The sequence below is a fragment of the Panthera pardus genome, unplaced genomic scaffold (assembly GCF_024362965.1).
Source record: "Panthera pardus isolate Hobbes unplaced genomic scaffold, ASM2436296v1 HiC_scaffold_16, whole genome shotgun sequence".
NCBI lineage: Eukaryota > Metazoa > Chordata > Mammalia > Carnivora > Felidae > Panthera > Panthera pardus.
The window spans coordinates 132,348,210-132,370,857 of NW_026526721.1; the positions used below are offsets into that span (position 1 = coordinate 132,348,210).

Consider the following 22,648-nt stretch of genomic DNA (forward strand, 5'->3'; position numbering starts at 1 on the left):
CATTGCTGGACTCCCAGTCCCGGAATAGTTTTGGCACATAGTAGGTGCGCGTCAACATCTGTTGGTTGGATGAAGGAGGTTTTACAACTGAAGGAACACTCCTCACCGGATGCCCCTGCTTAGTGGCCAGTGCCTTCAGATGCTTTGGTGGCAGGAGGGTCATACAGGAGCGTCTCCCCTCCCCCCCCAGCTTCCGTCATTTTCAGAGGGACAAGGACAGTGGTCCTCAGCAAGGAGGGAGAGTCCAGCCTAACTTCACACATCGCCTGTGGGAGGCTGAGGGTACAAATAGACAGCTGTTTGCATCTATGCCACAGGCACAGGCTTTCTGAAACCAGGAGGGAGTACTATTTCCTTCCCCTGTGGGTGGGGGAAAGAAGTCTTCCTATGAACTATGAACGAGATTCAGATCTGAACTTCTGGGATGTTCCTGTTTGGGTTTGGTCCTAGCAGTGACGGTTTATATTTTGCCCTGGAGCTGTGCGCTGCGGGATTGTGCAAAGCCCCGGGAACAGTGAGGGCATTAGGACCAGGAGCGAGGCTTGGCTTGGCTGGGGCTGCGTCTGGCAGAGAGGGCTCTCAGCTGAGCGCAGAGCTATGTGTGAAAGGAAATCAGGCGCTGCCTGCCGGCTTCACATCTGTTGATCTGACCTGACTTGAAGCGTCCAAAGGAGGACCACTGTCAGCGCTGCTGGACTGAGGACCCACCAGCTGCCTCTCCAGACATCGCCTAGCAACCTGACCATTCATGCAAGGGGGGAGACGAAACACGTGGGACTAAACACCTGAGCAGAATGGAATAATTTTTTTTTTCCTTAGGAGAAAAAGGGGGTAAAAGGGGCCAAACAATTCAATTTGAAGTCCCTGTGAATGGGCTCTCAGAAGGCAATACAGAAATCCACTCAGAGAGGTCCCGTGGCTTTCTGATTATAAGTGGAAGTCAGTCTTACACATGCTGTTGGCAAATGTCAGATGGGAAAAAAAGGAGCAGGTTAAGTGACCAGCAAAAAACTTCCAGGTGGAACTAGGAAGCCAGGTTCTCCTGCAAGCCCGAAGGAACCTGGAGCAGGAGGAGGACGCGAACGTGAATATGACCTGTTGCATATGGCAAGTTCCAGCAACATGCTCCTAAGGAAGCGATGCAGGCATGGGCCGTGCAGACTGCAATTCCTGCTGCTCTTACTGATGCTGGGATGCGTGCTGCTGATGGTGGCCATGCTGCACCCTCCCCCGCACGCCCCGCACCACGCGGTCACAGTCCTGGCCACCCAACACAGCCCAGGTGCTGGGTATCGCCTGGACTTCGGGGAATCCCAGGAATGGGTGCTGGAGGCCGAGGATGAGGGCCAAGAGTACAGCCCCCTGGAGGGCCTGCCCCCCTTTATCTCACTGCGGGAGGATCAGCTCCTGGTGGCCGTGGCCTCACCCAGGGCCAGAAGGAACAAGACCCAGGGCAGGAAAGGTGGCAGCTACCGGCTCATCAGACAGCCGAGCAGAAGGCAGGATGAGGAGGCCCCAGAGAGGGACTGGGGGGCCGAGGAGGAAGATGGGGAGGTATCTGAAGATGAGCTGACCCCACTCAGCCTGGAGGAGGCGCTCAGTGCCCGCATCCCCCTGCAGAGGGCGCTGCCCGAGGTACGGCATCCACTGTAAGTAAGGCCCTGGCTTCCCCTTCCCCCAGGTACTGAGGCATCATCAACAGACCCAGGAATGCCAACTTTCTGCCACCGGCTGTCCTTAGGGCAGCAGTTCCCAAGGTTTGGTCCCTGGACCAGCCGCAGCAGCATAACCTGGGGACTTGTTAGAAACGCAGAGTCTCAGACCGCATCCCAGACCCACTGAGTGAGAAACTCTGATTTAACCAGCCCTGCAGGTGAGGAAAAGGGGGAGCTCTTACTGGTTCTTCCCTTCCCCATCCTGGTTCTAGTCCTTCTGTCTCAGGACTATCAGGTCAAACAGCTTTATCCATATACCACACAGGAGCTTGGGGCAGATGTTCTCCAACCCACCTTCCAGTTCTAACACCCCGCCTCCAGGACGTTTTGATATTATGATTGTTGTTAGGGTTTGCTTTCGTTTCGGGTCAAAGTAACAATCGCAGCTAACATTTACGTGACTCCTTCCATGTGCCTGATTTTAATCTAAGAGCTGTTCGTCTATCAGTCCTTACAAGATGAGTGCTATTATTACCATCAGGCTTATTTTACAGGTATGAAAACAAGGCACAGAGAGGCTGAGTAACTTGCCCACCATCACACAGCTAGCAGGTGCCAAGGCAGGGATTTGAATCCAGGAAGGAAGAAGCTCCAGTGTGCCTGAACTGCCACCCCATTAGACTTAAGGGGACAGTACCAGTGCGCAGGAGCTAGAATGCGGTGGTGCTGCAGCCTGACCTGGCGGGGTAGCCCCACCCCCGGAAGCCAAGCTGGAGAGTGCATCCAGGCTATACCCAGGAGATGCTGAGCTCCCCTTGTGCATCCCCTGTCCTCCCCCTCCCTTACTGTGGCTGGCTGCAGAGGAGGGCCCCAGTCGGGCATCCGTGGCCGGTGCGACTGGTTAGCTCTGGGAAAACCCTTCCCTGTAAGCCACTGCTCTTCCTAGAGCCCAGAGTGCTTCTCACGAAGCAAACCCACGTTCAGACCTTCCGAGTGAGTGGATCCATCTAGAGCCGCGGTCAAGAGCAAGACAGTGTACTCCTCTGATCCCTGGTGGGGTTCCTGTCGGTCTGGCCGCTTGGCAGTCACCCTCGGGGTCAAAGCCAAACGGTCGCTGACGTATTGGTTTGATCGATGCCGGGGTCCCTGCCACGCACACAGGAAGCGAGTGATTGCCAAATGAGTGAACGTACTGTTCTCAAAGTCTTTGGATACATCTTTCTCTTTGGCCTAAGACAAAAATGAGTATCTTCATTTTGCTGATAAGAAGCATTGCCTCAAGCAAGAGGGTCTCTGGCCACCCAGAGGCGTGTATGTGTGTCTCTGCATTATGCAAGTGCGTTGTGACTATGAAGTTCTGTGGGTACGTTGCATATAGTTGCGCGTGAGTGTGTCGTACACGCACTGTATCGTGTGTGGCGAATGGATGCTACGTACGTGTGCTGCGTGTAGTACGTGCGCGTAGTGGATTACGTGGTGCCCGCGTGCCTAGTACCCGCGTGCGTTGCGGTGTGAGTTGTGCACGTGTAATCACACGTGCACGTGTGTGTGGATGTGTCCGTGTCCTTATGCGCGTGTGCACATTGATAGGTGCAGTGGCGTGTGTGGTACACGCGTGATTGCGTATGTTTCGCCCTGGTGTGACGCGCGCACGTGTGTTGTGATTTGGCTTTTGCTGTGTATGCGTTTTTGCGGGACGTGTGTGCATGTATGTTGTGTTGTGCCCGGACTACGTGTGTTTGATGTGCCTGTGTGAGTGTGCGACTCGCATGTGTGGTATAAACGCCTTGTTAGAGTTGTACACGGGTAGGTGTGCTGTGTGTGCTATTCGTGCAGTGCGAAGCGCACAGGCGTTGTGTGTGCGTGTGGTGCACGTAGGTTAGAGAGGCGTTGGGCGAGTTGTACGTGTGTGTGTGCAAGTGTGTTGTGTGTGTTATGCTTCTGGTGTGAAGTGCCTGGTAGGTGTTGCGCGCCTGCGCTGTGAGTGTGGGCACATTTTGTGTCACGTGTGCGACGTGCACTGACATCGCGTGCGCACCACTTCAGTGGTCACTGCTTCAAGCCAGGGTGACCACCTCGGCTCAGTTTGTCTCGGTCTCCCCGGACTGGGACGCCTCCCGGTCCCTGGCAAACCTGGACGGTTGGTCTCCCCGCCCCATACTTCCCTCCCCTTGCCCCGGTTCTAACGACAGCCATCGGCTCTGTCTAGAGGTGTGTGGCGCCCTCTGCTGGTCGCAGCTGCTCCCTGCAGCCTGTGCGGTCTGGGCCTTGGCCCCCAGCCTCTCCTCTACCCTCCGCAGTTCAGGTGCTGGGTGTCTCTTCTGGCCCCTCTCAGGACATACAAGGGATCCTCTGCAAACTGAGGCAACAAGCCCCCACTGTCCCTCCAGGGTGACAGGACTCTCCTACTGTCAGCGCTTTAAAACCAGGCCAAAATTCAGCTTATGAAAGAACGGCCGTATATTAAGCACCTACTCTGTGTGAGTCCTGCTCTGCTTTCCCACCAGGGTTGGGAGAACTCTGGAGACCCCAGTCCCTCTGCCTTCTGCTGGAGTGTGCCAAGCACCACCCACCCCAGGGCTTTGCACAAGCCTGTCCCAACTTGGGCTAGTCCCGCGCGCCCTTCGTGCACCGAAACCTCTAGACCAGCCCTTGGCCTTTGCTCATCACCCCCATCCAGGCCACAGGCTTTTTTCTGAGTACCTCCGGGGTCACTGCTGGAGGTCATTTTGAAAAGGGGCATGCCAGGAAGTTAGTAATAATGTAGGACCAAGACAGAGAAAAAAGTCAGTGTAAAAGGTCAAAAGGCAAACTCTGGAAAGAAAGGTAAAATTACGGTGAACTTTTATCTGAGCACTTACTATGTGCTAGGAACCCTGCTAAGTGGTTTTAATTCACTTAATCTTCCTAATGAACCCATAAGCTGGATACCATTAATATTTCCATTTTACAGATGTGTAAACTGAGAAACAGAAAGGTGAAGGGACTGGGGCCAGGTTATCTGACCAGGTGTGTCTGACACCAAAGTCATGTTCTTTCTGTTTGTTTGTTTTGTTGTGTTATTCTTAAGTTAGATAACATACAGTGTGATACAGTGTGGCCTTGGCTTTAGGAGTAGAATCCAACGATTCATCATTTACATACAACACCCAGTGCTCATTACAAGTGCCCTTCTTAATGCCCATCACCCATTTTCCCCACCCTCCCACTCTGTCAACCCTCTGTTCTTTGTATTAAAATTTTTTTAATGTTTATTTATACTTGAGGGAGGGAGAGAGACAAAGTGTGAATGGGGGTGGGTGGTCAGAGAGAGAGGGAGACAGAATCTGAAACGGGCTCCGGGCTCCGAGCTGTCAGCACAGAGCCCTATGCGGGGCTCAAACTCACAAGCCATGAGATCATGACCTGAGCCAAAGTCGGACGCTTAACTGACTGAGCCACACAGGTGCCCTGTTCTCTGTATTTCGGAGTCTCTTATGGCTTGCCTCCTTCTCTGTTTTTATCTTATTTTTCCTTTCCTTCCTCTATGATCATCTGCTAAGTTTCTCAAATTCCACATCTGAGTGAAATCATATGATATCTGTCTTTCTCTGGCTGCAAAGCCATGTTCTTAACCACCACGTTGTACTTTCTGAGCAAGTCACTTAAGCTAGAAGAATTTCAAGTTTTTCCACCTATAAATTAGGGAGAGCTCACACTGGTCCTCAGGGAGACACGGAGGAGGATGTCTGTCACAGCATCCTTGGTGGCACTGAAGAGTTGGAAACCACCTGGACACGTCATGAGTGGGCACCAGGGAAGCTGGGCACAGCCCAGAGACACGGCGGGACGTAGAAGCAACAGACTCAGTGCACAATACCCGGTGGAGGGAGACCTTCAAGTACCATGCTGAGTGACACAAGTAAGGCGCAGAAAAGGGGTCCATAGCACGACATCACTGGGGAAATGTGAACTCCATGCGTGCTGACCAATGCATTCTTTACAAGAACAGAGGAAGCTCCGGGGAGTGGCTGTGTTGTGTGGAGGGCTGGGTCCTGGGGCAGGCGCGGGAATAGCAAATGAATATATAGAGGAAGTAAAGAGAGGGGCCCACATGGGAGCCCCAGACTGAAGACTAGGACTGACTCGGCGCCTCAAAGCTGCTCTCACAGAGGGGGTCGGGGAGGAGCAGGCCTTGCCCTTCAGCCTCCTGTGGCACAACAGCTTTCAAGGCTCTTCCGAGCCCAGCTCTCCTTGATCATCCTGGGGCCTAGCGTAGGGCAACGACTGTCCGCATCAAAGAGGCTCCTGACGGAGAAAGCGCTCTTGTAATCTGGTCTAGGCAGTGGCTCTCAAACCTGAGTTCACATGGGACCACCGAGAGGGCTTGCTATAATGCAGCTTCCTGGCCTCCTCTCCTACAGTACCTGACTCAAGGGTCAAGGGTGGGGCCCAAGAATTTGGTTTCGACAAGTTTCCTGGGAGACGTTCATGCTGCTGATGTGTGGGCACTCTTTGTATCTAACAGGTTGGACAGAGCCACGCTTCTCAGACTTTCAAGTGTATGCAAACCCCTTGCCCCGGGGAATCTCATTAAAATGCACAGTCTAATGTAGTAGGCTAGGGGTTCCACCCAAGATGCTACACTTCTATCAAGCTCCCAGTTGGTACCGGTGTTGTTGGTCCACAGGCCACGTTTTTGAGCAGCAAGGGGCTTTATCGCTGGTTTGCCAAGTATGTACTTGTGGATTCCCCCACATTGCTTGTTAAAAATGTAGATTTTCAGCCCACTTTTCTAGAGACTCCCCATAGTTCTGATTTGGAATGCAGTGATCTGAATTTTAAAAAGCTGATGTTAGTTTGGGGAACCACTGATACAGACAATGAGCAGAGAGGTAGTAGAGCTCTGGAAGATTCCACAGAGAAGGGAGTCGCGGGATTGGAAAATAGAAAAGAGAAGTAGTGAGCCACACAGTCCCTTTCATGACCTGGAGTTTTGTACTTAAATATAAATGTCAGCTCGGCTATTGCTGGCTCTGTGCTACCTACCTACTCGCATCAGTTTATAACTTGGGTTCATATTTTGGCCCGTGTTAGCCTGGTTTATATACCGGCAACTGTGACTAACTCACATGCCCAAAGAACAGGAAACCTGGGGCCGAAACCCGGCCCCATCTCTTACTGTGTGACCTTGTATAATCACTCAGCCTCTCTAAGCCTCAGTTTCCTCAACTGTAAAATGTAGATAAAATAACACCCTTGCGTGGGGTTGTAGGTTAAATGAGATAAAGTGTTGATGATCTCCCCGCCCCCCCCCGCCCCGGAATTCAAATCCAAACGGAAGTTGTCCTTATCATATTCTGGAGTATAGGGTCTAGGAGTGAATTGAAAGATGGAGAAAAGCCAGAGCAGGCAGCTGTGGACATCACGTCATTGTCCTTTCTCTGATCAGAGTTATTTTCTACCCCGTGGGCTGCTAAATCATCACTCACTTGGTGGCACACTGGAAGCCCCTGGTAAGTGTTACAAATGACCCATACTGGGGTCCCACTACCAGGGATTCTTATTTAGTTGGTCTGGGGAGGGGCCTGGGCCTCCCCAGGTAGTTCTGATGCGCAGCCGGGGCTGAGAAGCAACGCTGTGGGGCACCAGGTGGGCAATGGCATTTCACAGGCAGTGGGAAGACATAGGAAGGGGTATCCTCCGCTTCGTTCCCTCCCTCCCGCCCAGAGGCCGCTTTGGCAGCAGCTCTATATTGTCAAGGAGAAGGTGGTGGTGCAGTCTACCTTCCAGTCAGGTCAGTCGAGTTCCAGGCAGGCAGGGAGCCACTCCAGCATGTCTCCCCACCCCTATGTTGGCCCTGACACCTGGGCTACAAAAGTGAGAGAAGACGGCTGGCAGGGCACCAATAAATCGGAGTGAGTAGGTGCGGCCCTGCGGTGGGGGCTTGCAGGGGAGAGCAGGAAGGAGCAGCCTGGGGCAAACACCTGGTGCTGGAACTCAGCTTATCTACCCTCCCACTCAGGAAAGGAGGGAAGACAACCCAGTGTGGTGAGTAGGCGTGCTTGTTCTGGTGCCCGGCCAGCCAGGTCACAAGGGGAACTCACAAGTACCAAGCTTTCAGCCCTCAAGCCCAGTGTAGCCAGGGCTGGGAGCCGTGCGTCCCCAGATCTCCACCCATCCTCAGTGTCTGTGGTGTAGACAAGGCTGAGTATAACCCTTTGAGATCACGGGGCGCCTGGGTGGCTCAGTCAGTTGAGCGTCCGACTTCGGCTTAGGTCATGGCCTCACGGTTTGAGATTCATGAGTTCAAGCCCCGGTCGGGCTCTGTGCTGACAGCTTGGGAACCTGGAGCCTGCTTCGAATTCTGTGTCTCCCTCTCTCTCTGCCCCTCCCGTGCTCACACTCTGTCTCCCTCTCTCTCAAAAATAAATAAACATAAAAAAAAAAATGTAACCCCTTGAGATCAAATGTGCCCGTGGTAGCCAATGCAGTAGAGTCTTGCTTTGTGCTTCGGGTTAGGCTTGGGGATTAGATCAGAGGTGGTCAACCTGCATCTTATCTTGTTTAATTCTTAAGGAAACTGCTATTTCCGCTGAAAGTATGGCCCTCAGACCTGCAGCATCAAAAATGCAGACTTTCAAGCCCCACTCAGACCTACTAGATGAAAATCTCTATTTTTAACAAGATCTCTAGCTGATTTATATTCATGTCAGAGCTTGAGAAATGCTGATGAGGCCAATGGTTCACAGCCCTGCCTGCACATTGGAATCAGCTGCAGAATTTTATAAATCATCACACCCAGGCTCCACCCCAGACCAACCAATTAGATACAATTCGAGGGGACTCTCCTAAGTGATTCTAATGTGCAGCCAGGCTGAGAACTCCTGCCAAGGCCCTTTTAGGTGAAAAGGAGCAGAAACACTGGTGTTACTGCAGGTGGTGGGGTTCCTGTAGTTTGCACAGGAAGTGAGGAACATGGACAGTCCAGGGAGGACTGCAGGGGGTATAGGAGGAGGACAGGAAAGACACTCACGAGCCATGGTACTTCTAGGGCTCAGCCTTCCTGATGTCCTCCAGCAGCTGGCGTCCCTGGAGCCTGCTCATATCGCCCTCATGGCCACTTACTTGCTGGTGTCTCGTCACTAACAACCATTGTCCTCTACTCAAGCTCTGGTCTGGAGGCCCAGCAGCATCGGGATCACCTGAGATGCAGAACCTCAGGCCCCACCCAGACCTCCTAGATCCAAATCTGCATTTATGGAGATGCCCCGGTGGTACAGGTACAGGTTAACGTGTGAGAGGCACTGGGCTACCTCTTGGCTTCTGCTGCCTCACCTTTGACTTACTGCCTGTCCTATGACCTGCTACCAACTGCTGATCCTCTCTGTATGTCTGAATATCAAACTCCTTGAGACAGAGGATCTGGAAGTTTCACTTGGCCATTATTTGGGGGAGGCTATGCCTGTTAGGGGAAACTACTGTGCCAGGATGCTTCATAGGCTCTGGTCAGTGTTCAGACCAGCGACTACCTGTCAGTGCCCACTTTTAGTCCAGGGCTGAGGAGCCAGAATCAGAGCAAAGCTAAGGATGCCTGGAGCCCCTAGAAGGAGGCTGTGAGGCTTCTGAGGACCCTACAAAGAGACTGTGTGCCCCTTGTATGACTTCTCTCTAACTCTGGGGAATGATAGGCGGGCAGCATTAGCCTTACCCACAGGCTCCAGCCTGAACATACTTCCCTCTCATTCATAGGAACACTGTCCATCCCTCACAGGATCATCCCCAGGCCATGTCCCAGCCCTTGTGTCTCCAGGCATGGCCTGGAAATTGGTGTTCCCAAGATGAGCCCCATTAACTACAGACAAAATGTACTAAACATTGGGATTTTCACAGATTGTGGAGAACTGAGTCTACGGTTATTACCCTCCCATTTATATAGACAACCAGTCTATATACTCCTTGTGAGCAAGAACAGTGTCTACCTTCATTCACTGAACAAATAATTATTTAGCAACTATCAAAGGTGAGAAGGTGAGCAGGACCCCGCCCCAAACCCAAGGAGCTTGGGGTGAGTTGAGGGATACAGATAAGCAACCAGGTTGTTACATCGCTGGGCTCAGGGCAGCGATATGGAAACTCGTCTGCGTGGGGGACTTCTGCTGATTTGGTAGAAGCTGGAGGTCAGTAACCCCAAGACAGAAAACCCAGCAGAAAGCTTTCTACCCTGGCCAGGTGAGGAAAGGGTGGGGGCGGTGTTTGTGCCACAGCCAGGCCATCTGGCGCAAAGCTGTGACTCATCCTCTCCAGAATCATCATCCAAATGCATTTTCTGAGTTCACAGGGGACCCTGGAGCTGCATGCAGAGAGGGCATGCATCTGTGTATAAAGCCAGACCCGGACTCCCCTGATCTTGGAGTGTGAAGATATGAAACTAACTTGTATTCAGCAGCTCTCTAGAGCCAGGACGATCCCTTTAATCCAAGAAGTTCCCCTGGGCTATCGAAAAGTAACAGCATCCTTGTGTTGACTAATTAGGGGATGTAAATAGCAGAACCAGGATTCAAAGCCGAGTTGATTGGATTCCAAAGCCCTTGGTCTTTCCTTCCCCACTGCTGCCACTCAGAAGATGGACACATGAGGTCAGGTGAGCTTTTCATGTATACGAACTGAGATAGTAAAATATCCACCAGATATATGGTTGAAGAACAAAGAACGTAACCCTATTAGCTAATAAGAAGAATGTGCATTTCTTCCTTTTCACAACTACCTGTCACATTTGGATACTGCTCTGCAATGTCCGAAAGCTGTTTCTATGCGCCGCCCCACTGATTCCCCCCAACAGAGCCATGGCACAGATAGAGCAGGAAGAATGTGCATCCCCACTCGACAGAAAGGATGCGAGACGTGGGCAGGTGAAGTGACTTGCCCGGGGCCACTTGCATGGACCATTTACCTTTTGCTCACTTGTTTGTTTACCTACCTACCTTCATCCCTCAAAGGATTTAAAAATACATCATAAAATAGAAAATCGCTATTAATATGATGTTAATCAAGATAAGGGGAAATATACTTTGGAACACCTTCCTTCAGTTACTGGTATACACCAAGCTCCTTTTTACCTCTAGGCCTTAGCAGACGCTATGACACCTGTCAGGAACACTGTTCCCCACCCACACACCTTCCTTCAACTGCCTCCTACCCACCCTTCAGGTCTTGCCTGTCATCTCACTGCTGCCCCACTCCCTGAGGATCTCCTTGGAGCACTTGCTACAGTGGTTAAATAATTATTTGGTCATCCGCTTAATAGGATGTAAGCTCCATGACACCAGAGACTATCTTAGCTTGGGTTCCTCCAAAGCAAACCCTGAGACAAGCATTTGTTTTGCAGATGATGTCAGGGAGCACCGGTAGGGGACTGGCAATGTGGAGCAGAAAATAGGACAGCAACGAAAGGTGTGTTTTCAAGGCAGTTACCTTGGTGGTTAACTAGAGCTAGAGCTCGGCCTGCGGGGGAATCTGGGAGAGGCTGTGGCACACGCAGCTCCATGTGTTAGACCTCCTTAGGGTCAGGGGTTGCTGGGTATTAATATGCCAACTCTTTCTCATCGCTGGCTGAGGACAGCTGTCAGGGGCGGGTGGGAGGTTAATTCTCCAGCTCTTCAGGCCTGCTTGAGGAGAGCATCTCCAGCAGTCAGAGAAAGCCCTCACACGATTGGAAGGCAGGCTGTTCTGTACTATATTGATAGGGCCAAAGGGGATATGGCTGGGCCATCACAATTCTGCTTCAACGATCTTATCTATTTTAGTCCTCATGCATATAAGCTTGTCAGTAAATATCTGTTAAACCACCAGTTGGACGATGGAAGGTCAGGATCAAAGAGAAAATTAAAATGAAGACAGACAATCCGTAGAACCGTCTCGGTGACTAAATATCCTATTTCCTTACTCTGAGCTTCCTGGCAGCCAAACTGAGAAAGGAAACACCTTAGATATATCATGATCCTTATTGCTCATGAGGAGAAAACATACCAAGTCCTCAGAGGAAGAAAAGTGCCTTTTCCCGACACTTCTGCCTGAAAGGAATTTGCCTTCAAAGCTGCGTAGAGGGAATAGTCAGTGATAGAGGACACGACAGCCTCAACAGTTTCCCTCTGTAATGCAAAGCAGGTTTCATAAACCTGATGAAAGCTGAGAGAGTGATGCCAAGCATGACTCCACATAAGCACATTTCTAAGGCAGCCAAGACAGTGCTTTCTGAGGACCTTAACGAATCAGTGTAGACAGCCCAGAACATGTGAAGGAATCAATGGATTGCGTATTCTTCAGATAACCCTCCATCATTGTCACTTTGATCCGGACAGTGGGACCCAAGCCTCATGACTCTGAATCCAGAACATTCTGTCAGCACTTTCGTCAAAAATAGCGATATCTATACTGGTTAAGAGCATTAGGTGTAGAGTCAGGCTGGCCATCTGCTATCTGCTGTGTAACTTAGGCTCTCTGGGCTCTAGTTTCCTCATCTTTAAAATGGGAATATGAACCCATTATCTAGTGCTGCACACACACCACCTCAAAATTCCGTGGCTTAAAAAAACAGATAAACTGAACTTCATGAAAATTAAAAGTGTTGTGCTTCAAGAAAGCGAAAATACAACCCAAGAACGGGAGAAAATATTTACAAATCTAATAAGGGGTTTGTTTCAGAATACATAAAGAACCCTTACAACTCAGCAAAATGACACCTAATTTAGAAATAGGCAAAGATTTCCGGAAGCCTGGGTGGCTCAGTCAGTTAAGCATCTGACTTTGGCTCAGGTCATGATCTCACGACTTGTGAGTTTGAACCCACATCGGGCTCTGTGCTGACAGCTGGGAGCCTGGAGCCTGCTTCAGATTCTGTCTCCATCTATATCTGCCCCTTCCCCACTCACACACTGTCAATTATCTCTCTCTCTCTCTCAAATATAAATAAAAATTTATATTTAAAAAATAGGCAAAGATTTGAATAGGTATTACTCCAAGGAATACATGAAAATGGCCAAAAAACACATGAAAAGATGTTCAAGCCATTAGTTAGCAGGGAAACACAAATGAAAACCACAGTAGATACCACTTCACCCCCCACTGGAATGGCTAAAATAAAAAAGACAGACAATGACAAGTGCTGACAAGGATGTGAAGAGGTTGAAATCCTCACACATTGCTGGTGGGGTTGCAAAGTGGTGCAGCTGCTTTGGAAAATAGTCTGGCAGCTCCTCAAAACGCTTAACGGTTACCACATGACTCTGAAATGCCAATCCTGGGTATACAACCAAGAGAACTGAAAACATAGTTCATATGTTCCCAAAAACTTGTTTGATGAGTTCATAACAACTTGTGCATGAATTTTCATTGCAGCGTTATTCAAAACAACCGAAAATGGAAACAAATGCCCATCAGCTGACAAACAGATAAATAAAACGTGGTGTATTCAAACAACGAATATTATTTGGCAGTAAAAAAGAGTGACGTACTAATACATGCTACAACATGATGAACCTTGAGAACATTATGCTAAGTGAAAGAAGCCAGTCACAAAAGGCCACATACTGTGTGATTCCATTCATACGTATAAAGTGTCCAGAGTAGGGAAGTCTATAGAGACAGAAAGTACATTAGTGTTTGCCTGGGGCTGGCGTGGATGACAGAGGGATGGGGAGTAACTGCTAATGGGTAATGGGTTTCTTTTGGGGTGATGAAAATATTCTGGGGGGGCACCTGGGTGGATCAGTTGGTTAAGCGTCCAACTTAGGTTCGGGCCATGATCTCGCGGTTCATGAGTTTGAGCCCTGCATCTGGCTCTCTGCTGTCAACACTGAGCCTGTTTCAGACCCTCTGCACCCCCCTGTCCTTCTGCCCCTCCCCGCTCATGTTTTTTTCCTCTCTCTCTCTCTCAAAAATAAGAAAGAAATATTTTTAAAAATCTAAAAAGAAAATATTCTGAAATTAGATAGCAGTAGTAGATGAACAGGTTTGTGAAGATACTAGAAACCACTGAATTGTATACTTTTTTAAGGGTGGATTTTATGAGGTGTCAATTACGTCTCAATGCAATCATTACTTCAAAACACTAGTAGCTTAAAACGATAACCATTTACCCATGATTCTATAATTAGGCTGGACTGAGCTGGGCATTTCTTCTGCCAGCCCCACCTGGGGTCCTTCCTGTGGTTGCTGTCCTCTGGAGGCTAACTGGGACTGAGCGATCCAAGATGGCCTCACTCACGTACCTGGCAGCCGATGCTGGTTGTCTTCGGGGGAACCTCAGCTTTTCTCCAAGTGGCCTCTCACCCTCTGTTAGAGTAGATAGCCTTCCTGGCATTGCAGTTTATGGCAGCCAGCAGAAGCGGCAAGGCCCCTGGGAACCTAATCTTGAGAGAACATCACTTCTAGTACATTCTATCCATCAGAAAAAATCACAAGACCAGCTAGGTTCGGGGGGTGGAGAAATAGGTTGCACTTCTCAGTGAGAAAAGCGGCACAGTCACGTCTCAAAGGAACATGCATGTGAGGGTGGACAGAATTATGGTGACCATCTCTGCACACGTGAAAAGACCTATTTCAAAATGCACTTGGGAGGATTAGATGTGATAACGCATGTATTTAGCACAGCACCTGGTACACAGGAAGAGAAGACTCATTAAGTGGTGGCTATAAGGAATATTAATAAGACACTGCAATATCACATGGTCCACCCTAATTTCCCCAGTCCCCCATTGTAGACAATGAGAGAACAGAGTGTAGACGACAAAGCTGGAAATGTCTTTAGACACTGTGCAGTGAGTGAACTCCTCCCTCATCAGATATGGAAACTGGGCCCCAGAGAAGAGACAGACCTGCTCAAAGTCCCTTATTTCCCTTCCTCACAGGGGATTCGGAAGTCTGAGCATGACATAGGTCTTCTTCAGTGCACACGGCACATGCTCTCTGACACCTCGTCTCACACTCTTCCCTCCAGACCAGTATCCCGGCTCGGGCTCTAATCATAGCGCTTGCTGGCTCCAAGCACGAGGGTCTTAGAGGGAAAAGAAGCACCGAAGGCAAATTGTTGCCTGGGATGAAGGACAGGAGTCACAGGAGTCAGGGGTAACTCAGATGTCACCAAATGACAGTTCGCAAGTTGTATCCTGTCACAGACATGTGGTTTGGCCACAGTTGTTTTTGTTTAAGATTTTATTTGTAAGTAATCTCTATACCCAACATGGGGCTTGAACCCACAGCTCTGAGATCAAGAGTCATATACTCTACTGACTGAGCCAGCTAGGCCATAGTCTTTTTTTTTTAATATTGGAAGAGTGACCAATATTTAAAAATTGACAGATTTGGGGCACCTGGGTGGCTCAGTCGGTTGAGTGTCTAACTCTTGATTTCAGCTCAGGTCATGATCCCAGTGTCATGGTATTGAGCTCTGTGTCGGGCTCCATGTTGATCATGGAGCCTGCTTGGGGTTCTTTCTCTCTCCCTCTTCCCCTCTCCTCCTCTTGCTCTCTCTCTCCTTCTCTCAAAAATTAAAAAAAAAAAAATTTTAACATTTATTTACTTGAGACAGAGACAGCACAAGCAGGGGAAGGACAGAGAGAGAGGGAGACACAGAATCCAAAACAGGCTCCAGGCTCTGAACTGTCAGCACAGAGCCAGACGCGGGGCTCAAACTCATGACTGCAAGATCATGACCTGAGCCGAAGTCGGACACTCAACTGACTGAGCCACGGAGGTATCCCTCAAAAAAAAATTTTTTTTAATCAAACCAAGAGATTTCCCATAAATAATTCAGGTTTATGGCTCTTTCTGAAAATCAGAAAGATCCGGCAACACTGGACTGAATTTCCTCCTAGTAACATTGGCTGCTCTTGGGGAGGGCGGCGGGTGGGGGGTGGCGGGTGAGGCATGTGATCTTCAGCTCACTGCAGCCCCCACGGGGCCAGGTTGCTGTCCTCTGGATGTATGCCAGTCTCTGCGGACGTTTGAGTGTGTGCTCACTCTGTACCCGACCAAGGAGCACTTGCAAGGAGGTGGTGGCCTAGATAAACTTTAAGGCCCCCCTTTAACAATCTTTGCTGGCTGGATTTTAGAGGGTTTGTTTTGTTTGCTTGCTTGCTTTTTAGAGGCTTCCAGCAACTTCTCTGAATCACTGCTCAAGCTCTCTCCCTAGTTCTGGCCTACCACACCCCTCGCTCTCCACCCTCCAAAGCTCTGTAAGATTGGTGGGAGGTGGGGAGGAAGCATGGGTATATTGTGAAGCAGACGGCAAGCTTTTAGTGCCAACTGCCTTCCTTTCCCCATTTCCCACCTCCTTCCTTGTGCCCTCTCTCTCCTTAGGGACCTAGTATCCCCGTGGTGACATCAGGGGCCCAGGGTTCCCAGACACAGGTGATCAGGGCCCCATGATCCGGACCATTCCTTACTGTTCCATCAGAATCTCCCAAGCCTCACACACTCACGTCAGTTAAGGAGTGAGTGGATGCTTGCTATCACAAGCCTTACTCTCTTGAGGAGAGTTCATCCTGTATTTTTACAAAACAAAATGGAAGCCACCTAAGCCACTTGGATGAACAAAGGGGCTGGGAGGCCCTTGTTCCCAATGGCTGCCTGGGCGATTGTAGGCTGGTGTTCTACAGAGAGTGGGTCCGGCAGGGGATCTGGATGAACTCCAATCACTCATATGTCTTTCTTTGCCTGGAATCCTCTGTGGTGGATGCTACCGTCATGCTGTACAACTCCGAGGGGCACCATCATGTGGCATTCTATGAGCGTGGCACCCACTGGAGTTGGGCAATGCAAAAGCCCCGCGATGGGAGTGAGCATTAAATGACATAGCACGTGGGAAAATCCTACAAGTACCAGCAGTCCTTATTTTTAGAACACCTGACCAGTCTTCTACCATGATAGAAAGCAACACCGGAAACCAGCCCGCACACAACACTAACCTGAGTAATGGCAACAGCTTCCATTTATTGAAAGCTTGTATGGACAAAGCACACAACACACATCTTTGTTTATATAATCTTTACATAGCCCCGTAAAGTAAATCTACATGTTATCCTCATTTTATAGACAAATTCAGGTAGTGAAGTATCTTGGCACACAGAAGGCTTGTAAGAAATAATAAAAATGAACATTTATTGAACTCTTACTATGAGTACTTTATATGTATTAACTCATTTGGCCCTCCCAACAACCCCATTTTACAGATGAGAAAACTGAGGTTAAGCCTATGACATGCTCAAAAAAAGGCTTACATTCTCACAACAGACCCAAGGGGTAAATATCATCCAGTGTTCAGATGAGGAAATGAAGGCTTATAAATATCGGGTATATTACCCAAGGGGTTAGGAAGCAGCAAGGTGAAGATTCAAATCTAAATATGATCCTAAAGTATAAGCTCCTTAAGCACCTTTCTTCAAGGACACACGCACCACACACTGCTGTTTCCAGTGCTCACATTCTATGGACTGGGGAGAGAAAAGACAAGGCCGTGTTCTGCACCAAGGTGACAGACTTCAGTCCCAGTAAAACTGCAGCCCCCGGGGCACCTGGGTGGCTCAGTCCTGTTAAGTGTCTGACTTCAGCTCAGGTCATGATCCTATGGTTTGTGAGTTCGAGCCCTGCGTTGGGCTCTGTGCTGACAGCTCGGAGCCTGGAGCCTGCTTCAGATTCTGGGTCTCCCTCTCTCTATGCCCCTCCTCTGCTCTCGCTCTGTCTGCCTCTCTCTCAAAAATAAATAAACATTAAAAACAAGCAAACAAAAAAACTGCAGCCTCAAGAATGCCATATGCAGGCCTCTCTGTCCCCAAGCATGACCTCAAGCCATTGCCCTAGTGATGTTTTCAGTACCTACTGGATTCACGAAGGAGGCATGATTTCTTTTCACAGCCACCAGATGCCCCCGTCCTAGGACTCCGGGATTTGCCTACACTCTCAACCACAAAGGAAATAGAGAGGACACAAAGGAAATTTTGAATCTGTTTGTGAACAGGTCTAGAGCAATTCTGAGGGCAGAGTGGAAATTCTCAAAGTCAGTGGGGTGGGGGAGAAAAATTCCACCGGGGTTTGGGGAGAAAGGAGGGGGGAATGGGGGGAGGAGATGAAGGGGTAAAATACCTCCGCATAGCCCACAATATGCGCTGGGGACCCCTTTATCTTCCAAAAACCTTATGAGAATGGGTTCCCCTTTGGACCTGTTATCTGAACAGCCCTGAAAGCAGACTGTAAAAGTGCGTATAAAACTCATTATTTCATTTGTCACAGGCATGCTGCTAAGGACGCTGTCACCCATTTAGGGACTTCTCTCTAAAGTCCATAGGAATTTCTCTTAAAAACTAGTGCTGGATGTAACAACTGGTGAAGTTCAGATAAGGTCTGTATTTGAGCTAATAGTATCTGAACCGTGTGAAATTCCTGATTTTGCTCATGGTGGATGGTTACGTAACATATCATCACTGGGGGAAGCCGGGTGATGATAACACAGGAACTCTCTGTACTATTTTTGCAACTTCTTGAGTCTTAAACTATTTCAAAATAAAAGTTATTTTTAAAAAAAGTATTAGAAAGAACATCACTTTCCCTTAAAAAATCTGGGATGTAACCTCTCCGATAGTGTCAATTCCGTTGCAGAATAAACCTCCTGTTTTCCTTTGGTTACTAGGAAGCTCACATTTAAAATTCTTTCTGGAAACACCCAGGCCCTTATGGCCTATATATTTATGTTCTTTCTCCAAATGTTGACTTTCTACTCTTGCTTGTATTTCCCTACTCCTGATTTTCATCCTTACTTTTATATTACCATTATTTGATTGTACGTATTCCTTTTGAGTGACTTCAAATCCTTTATGGAAAGAAAGAGTGCATACATACAGAAACTAATAAAGTAACTGGCACAGCTAGTTTATGAGATGTTCATTTTTTTTTTTTTTAAATCTAGGATTTCTGTTTTACTGTTACCTTAAAGCTCTTCCTGACTATCAATTCCCTTCACCGCCTGTGATAGGATTTTTCCCGAGTCACATGCAGGTGTCCTGCACACGGAGGGTTTCAGCCTTGGTTAGCATGGTGCCAGGCAGAGGGATGGTGAGCCAATGGGGCAGCCTGGTATTTCTCTCAGGCGGGGCCAGCCTTAGTCCGGCTGTCAGACTAAGAACCGCATGCACTTTGACCATCACAATTGCCTTTAGGTGTCAGAAGTTTGAGGTCCCTGAGATAAGCCCTACTCAAAAGCAAATACTCCTCCACGGAGGGACATTTAGAAGCGACCTAGGAAAACAAGTGCCTCCGTGAACAGTCGTGAGTCACGCACTGCTCTACGCATCCCGTTGTTGTTATAATTCATTCCACTGTGGTCTCAGTCGGAACCCTCAGCAGAGGCAGGGCAAAGCAAATCCGAAGCATCGTGCTCATCTGCAAAGGAAGGAGGGAACCGGACAGGCCTGCGAATGGCCTGGAGGAGGGAGCTCCTCACACTCCCATCTGTCCAGCCACGAACCAGCAGAGGGGAAAGGGCACGACAGCTTTGAAGCTCTGTGCCACTTACTGGTACTGTGACATTTGATAAGTCTTGCCCATTCTCTGAGCCTCGGTTTCCTTATCCCCCAAATGGGGGTAAAAGCCCAAACCAAAGACGTATTTTAGTGTAAACAAGCAGTAATATGTGTAAAGGGTCTGGCATTTTGTTGGCCCTCGCACATGTTCAATCCTTGTCCTTCCGTAAGAATAAGAATAATTCTTAACATTTATTATGTGCCAGGTGCTATGCTAGACTGCATGGAAGCAGACACAAAGAGAATAGTGTTTCTGCCCTTCAATGAATGATAATTTGTGTTCATAAGACACGCACTGTGTACCTCATCCTATTCAAGCCTAACAACAGCTCCGTGAGGTGGGTGATGTCCTTCATTCCCATTTTACAGATTAGGACAGCCGTCTCCTGGGAGTGGTGGAAACACCCCTCAACTGCTATGAGAGAGACGTGGATTAAACACTGTCAAGATGCTCCTGGGATATGAGGACTGGGAGATCATAGCACCACTGCGAGGGTGTGATGGGTTCTCTTTACACGGAAGTTTCAAGCAAACCCAGAGAGACAGCTACTAAGTTGGGGGATGGGGTGAGCCATCTGGTTAAAGCAGCTCCAGTCAGGCCCTAGGGAGGGAGTTAGAGGCCGTCCAATGTTTATTTTGTTCTTCTGGTTCTCTGCCCTTCAGGTGTCTGCAACAGCACCCCGAGGAGAGCCTGCCCACAGCCAGCATCATCCTCTGTTTCCACGACGAGGCCTGGTCCACCCTCCTGAGAACCGTGCACAGTATCCTTGACACGGTGCCCAGGGCCTTCCTGAAGGAGATCATCCTGGTGGACGACCTCAGCCAGCAAGGTGGCTATGGGCTCCTCCCAGCTCTTCGGGTGGGCCTGGACCCTGGGGGGTTCCCATGCAAAGACTGGGGTTTGGAGCCCCTGGAGGCCAGGTTCCCAGAAGCGTACCTCCAGATGAGGATTCAGGTGCAGGTAACTCATGAGTGAAGAGCCCCAGGGGCAACCAGTAAGGAAATAGGGGGAGAAGGCATAGAGAGCACAGCCACCAAGCAAGGCAAAGAGATCTGAGCCAGAGTCCCGGGAAGTAACTCCAGCCTGATCCCAGGGAGGTATCTCCCAGTCCCAACCTCCACACATCCTAATACGCTTCTTCCCAAGACACTCTAGAATCACAGCAGGGTGGCCATTCATACGTGCTCACTGCCTCCTAGACACTGGGTGATGCACTTGAGCGGATTAGTCATTAAATCACTCTTGGTTAGCCTAATCCATTCATTTTTCAGATGAGGAAGCTGAGGCCTAGAGATGAGACTTGACCAGGACTGAGTCAGGCCAAGCGCAGCAGAGTCGGGCCCAGAGCCTAGACTCGCAGAATCTGCTCAGATGTTTACACTGACGGGAAACTCACTACTAGGGACCAGCCCGTTGCATGACTGAGTCACTAAAAGATGATGGAGACAGAAGAAGGTTCAGCGGTTCTCAAGCTTGAATGTACATCAGAATCACCGGGCTTGCTAAAACACTGATTACTAGCTTTTCCCCCAGAGAGCCCCCAATTCTGGTATTGGGCCCAAGAATATGCATTTCTAACGATATTTCAGGTGATGGGGATGCTGCTGGTTTATGTACTGCACTTTGAGAAACACTGCTTTTCTTTGGGGGGCTTCAGGCCCATATGTCTGTATATTTCTACCAGTGTTGGATCAAAAGTCTATTACTAGTAGCAAGGGAGTCTTGGGGTAAGTGAGTGATTTTAGCTGCACTGAACAAAGTCAAGCTTCTTCTAGTAGGATGGAGGGGGGGAATGAATGTTGGATAAGACAACCAGCAGTGTTCAATACAGTGGAGTCACCATCGGGCTGTTTTTCACATATCCAAGTTCAGAAATTTTAATAGCTTTGCTAATAGATGTCCTTCACGAGGGAATGGACCTGGGGCTAATAAGCTTACCAGAAAAATAATTATAAAGTAATAAATAGGCAAAAAATTTTACCACCAAGAAATTCAACAGCCAAGTGACTGGAAATCCATCCACTGCTCGACAGTTTCCCCTGCAGAAAAGTCTCCTTGGGGAGCCACATGCTGTTTAAAAGGTGGAGCTTTAAAAAGACTGCCTGAGCCTCCCCTCGCCGGAGACCCTGTCGCCAAAGCAGCAGAGCTGGGTGTATCCCTGTCAAGACTGTCTCTGGGCTGAGGAACTGAGGAAATCCTTGCTCTTTGGCTTAGTTCTGTTGAACACACACGCACTGAATGCCTACCATAGGCCAGCCCTGTGCTAGGGCTCAGAGCAGTGGAAATGGGTGAGGTACGATCCCTGCCCTTGAGAACGTCTTAGTTCAGTGATTAGGGGCGCCCCATTTCCACGACTTCATGGAGGACGCTACTTCTTTCTGAATACATTATTCCTTTGGTCTCCACTGGCTTGTTCATCTTGGCGTATGTGTGCATGCACACACACACACACACACACACACACACACACACAGCTTTTCTTATCTTACATGAAAAACCTAAGAAGCCTCTCTCATTCTTTATCCCCTATGGAATCATTGTTCCTAAAGAAAGTCTAGATTCTTGGCTCATTCTCTTCGACCCACTGTGCTGCCCACCCACCCCTACCACTACAAGGAGACCACTTTGGCCAGCACCACCAATGGCCCACCAGCAGCCACATTTCACGGACCCTCTGTCTTGAACCACTGTCTTAGGTCAGATTTCTTAGAAGTGGAGCCTGAGATGAGATTCATGTGCTCGTGATTTGGGGGGCACTGCACTCTCAGGGGAACCCCACAGAAGAGTGGGGGAAGTAGGAGAAGGAGAGGAAGGAGCTAAACCAAGATGAGGTTTCAGATGAAGTCCAGCCGCAGCCCGATCCCACAGACAGCTCTGCAGTGCAAGCTGCACCTCAGGATCTGTCCTGCCTTGGGGCAAGAAAGCGGGTTTTGGTAACCCTGCACTGTTTGGTCATTGGCCCTGGGCACGTGGGGCCAAGGGTGGTGTTCTGCATGACTCTCTGGCACTCACAGGAGAGGCAGGTCCATATCCAAGGGCCTGTCTCCAGAGAAGGATGCAGACTACAATTAGTAGTAAACCCACAGCTACATGAAAACCAAAACCAAACCAGTAAAAGGGACCCTAGGGCATCTGCGTAGGGCACCAACAGTATCTGCATACCCTCGCTGCTGCAGTTAGAGAAGGTTAGCCACTTCTCTCCTCTCCTGGTTTTATGACCATCTCTGCTGGTTTTTACCAGAGAGAATACTGACCCACCCCAAACTAACTAAGCAACTTACATCCTAGCAACAGCCACAGTGGAATGTATCTCAGTCTCAGGACATTATGCTCACCCCAGCTCCCAAGAGAATTGCTGATAGTGATCCTACTGACAGTCGTCACAATTTCACCGGCTGTGGTGTCTGTGACCCCACTGACCATGACTCTGTCAATTCCAG

The 22,648-nt window shown here is 49.3% G+C and overlaps 1 protein-coding gene across 2 annotated transcripts in view; it reads left to right on the plus strand.

Moving 5' to 3' along the window:
* The first annotated feature begins 385 nt into the window (after positions 1–385).
* The window catches only part of GALNT15 (polypeptide N-acetylgalactosaminyltransferase 15), a 46,339-nt gene continuing 24,076 nt past the window's right edge, over positions 386–22,648 (plus strand). The window contains exons 1-2 of one of the 2 annotated variants that reach the window (XM_019435713.2): positions 386–1,649; positions 19,871–20,037. In XM_019435713.2, coding sequence (XP_019291258.2) covers positions 1,105–1,649; positions 19,871–20,037 — 712 coding nt within the window. In that variant the 5' untranslated portion in view covers positions 386–1,104. The remainder of the gene's footprint in view (positions 1,650–19,870; positions 20,038–22,648) is intronic. The other variant, XM_019435723.2, reaches the window with a different exon arrangement.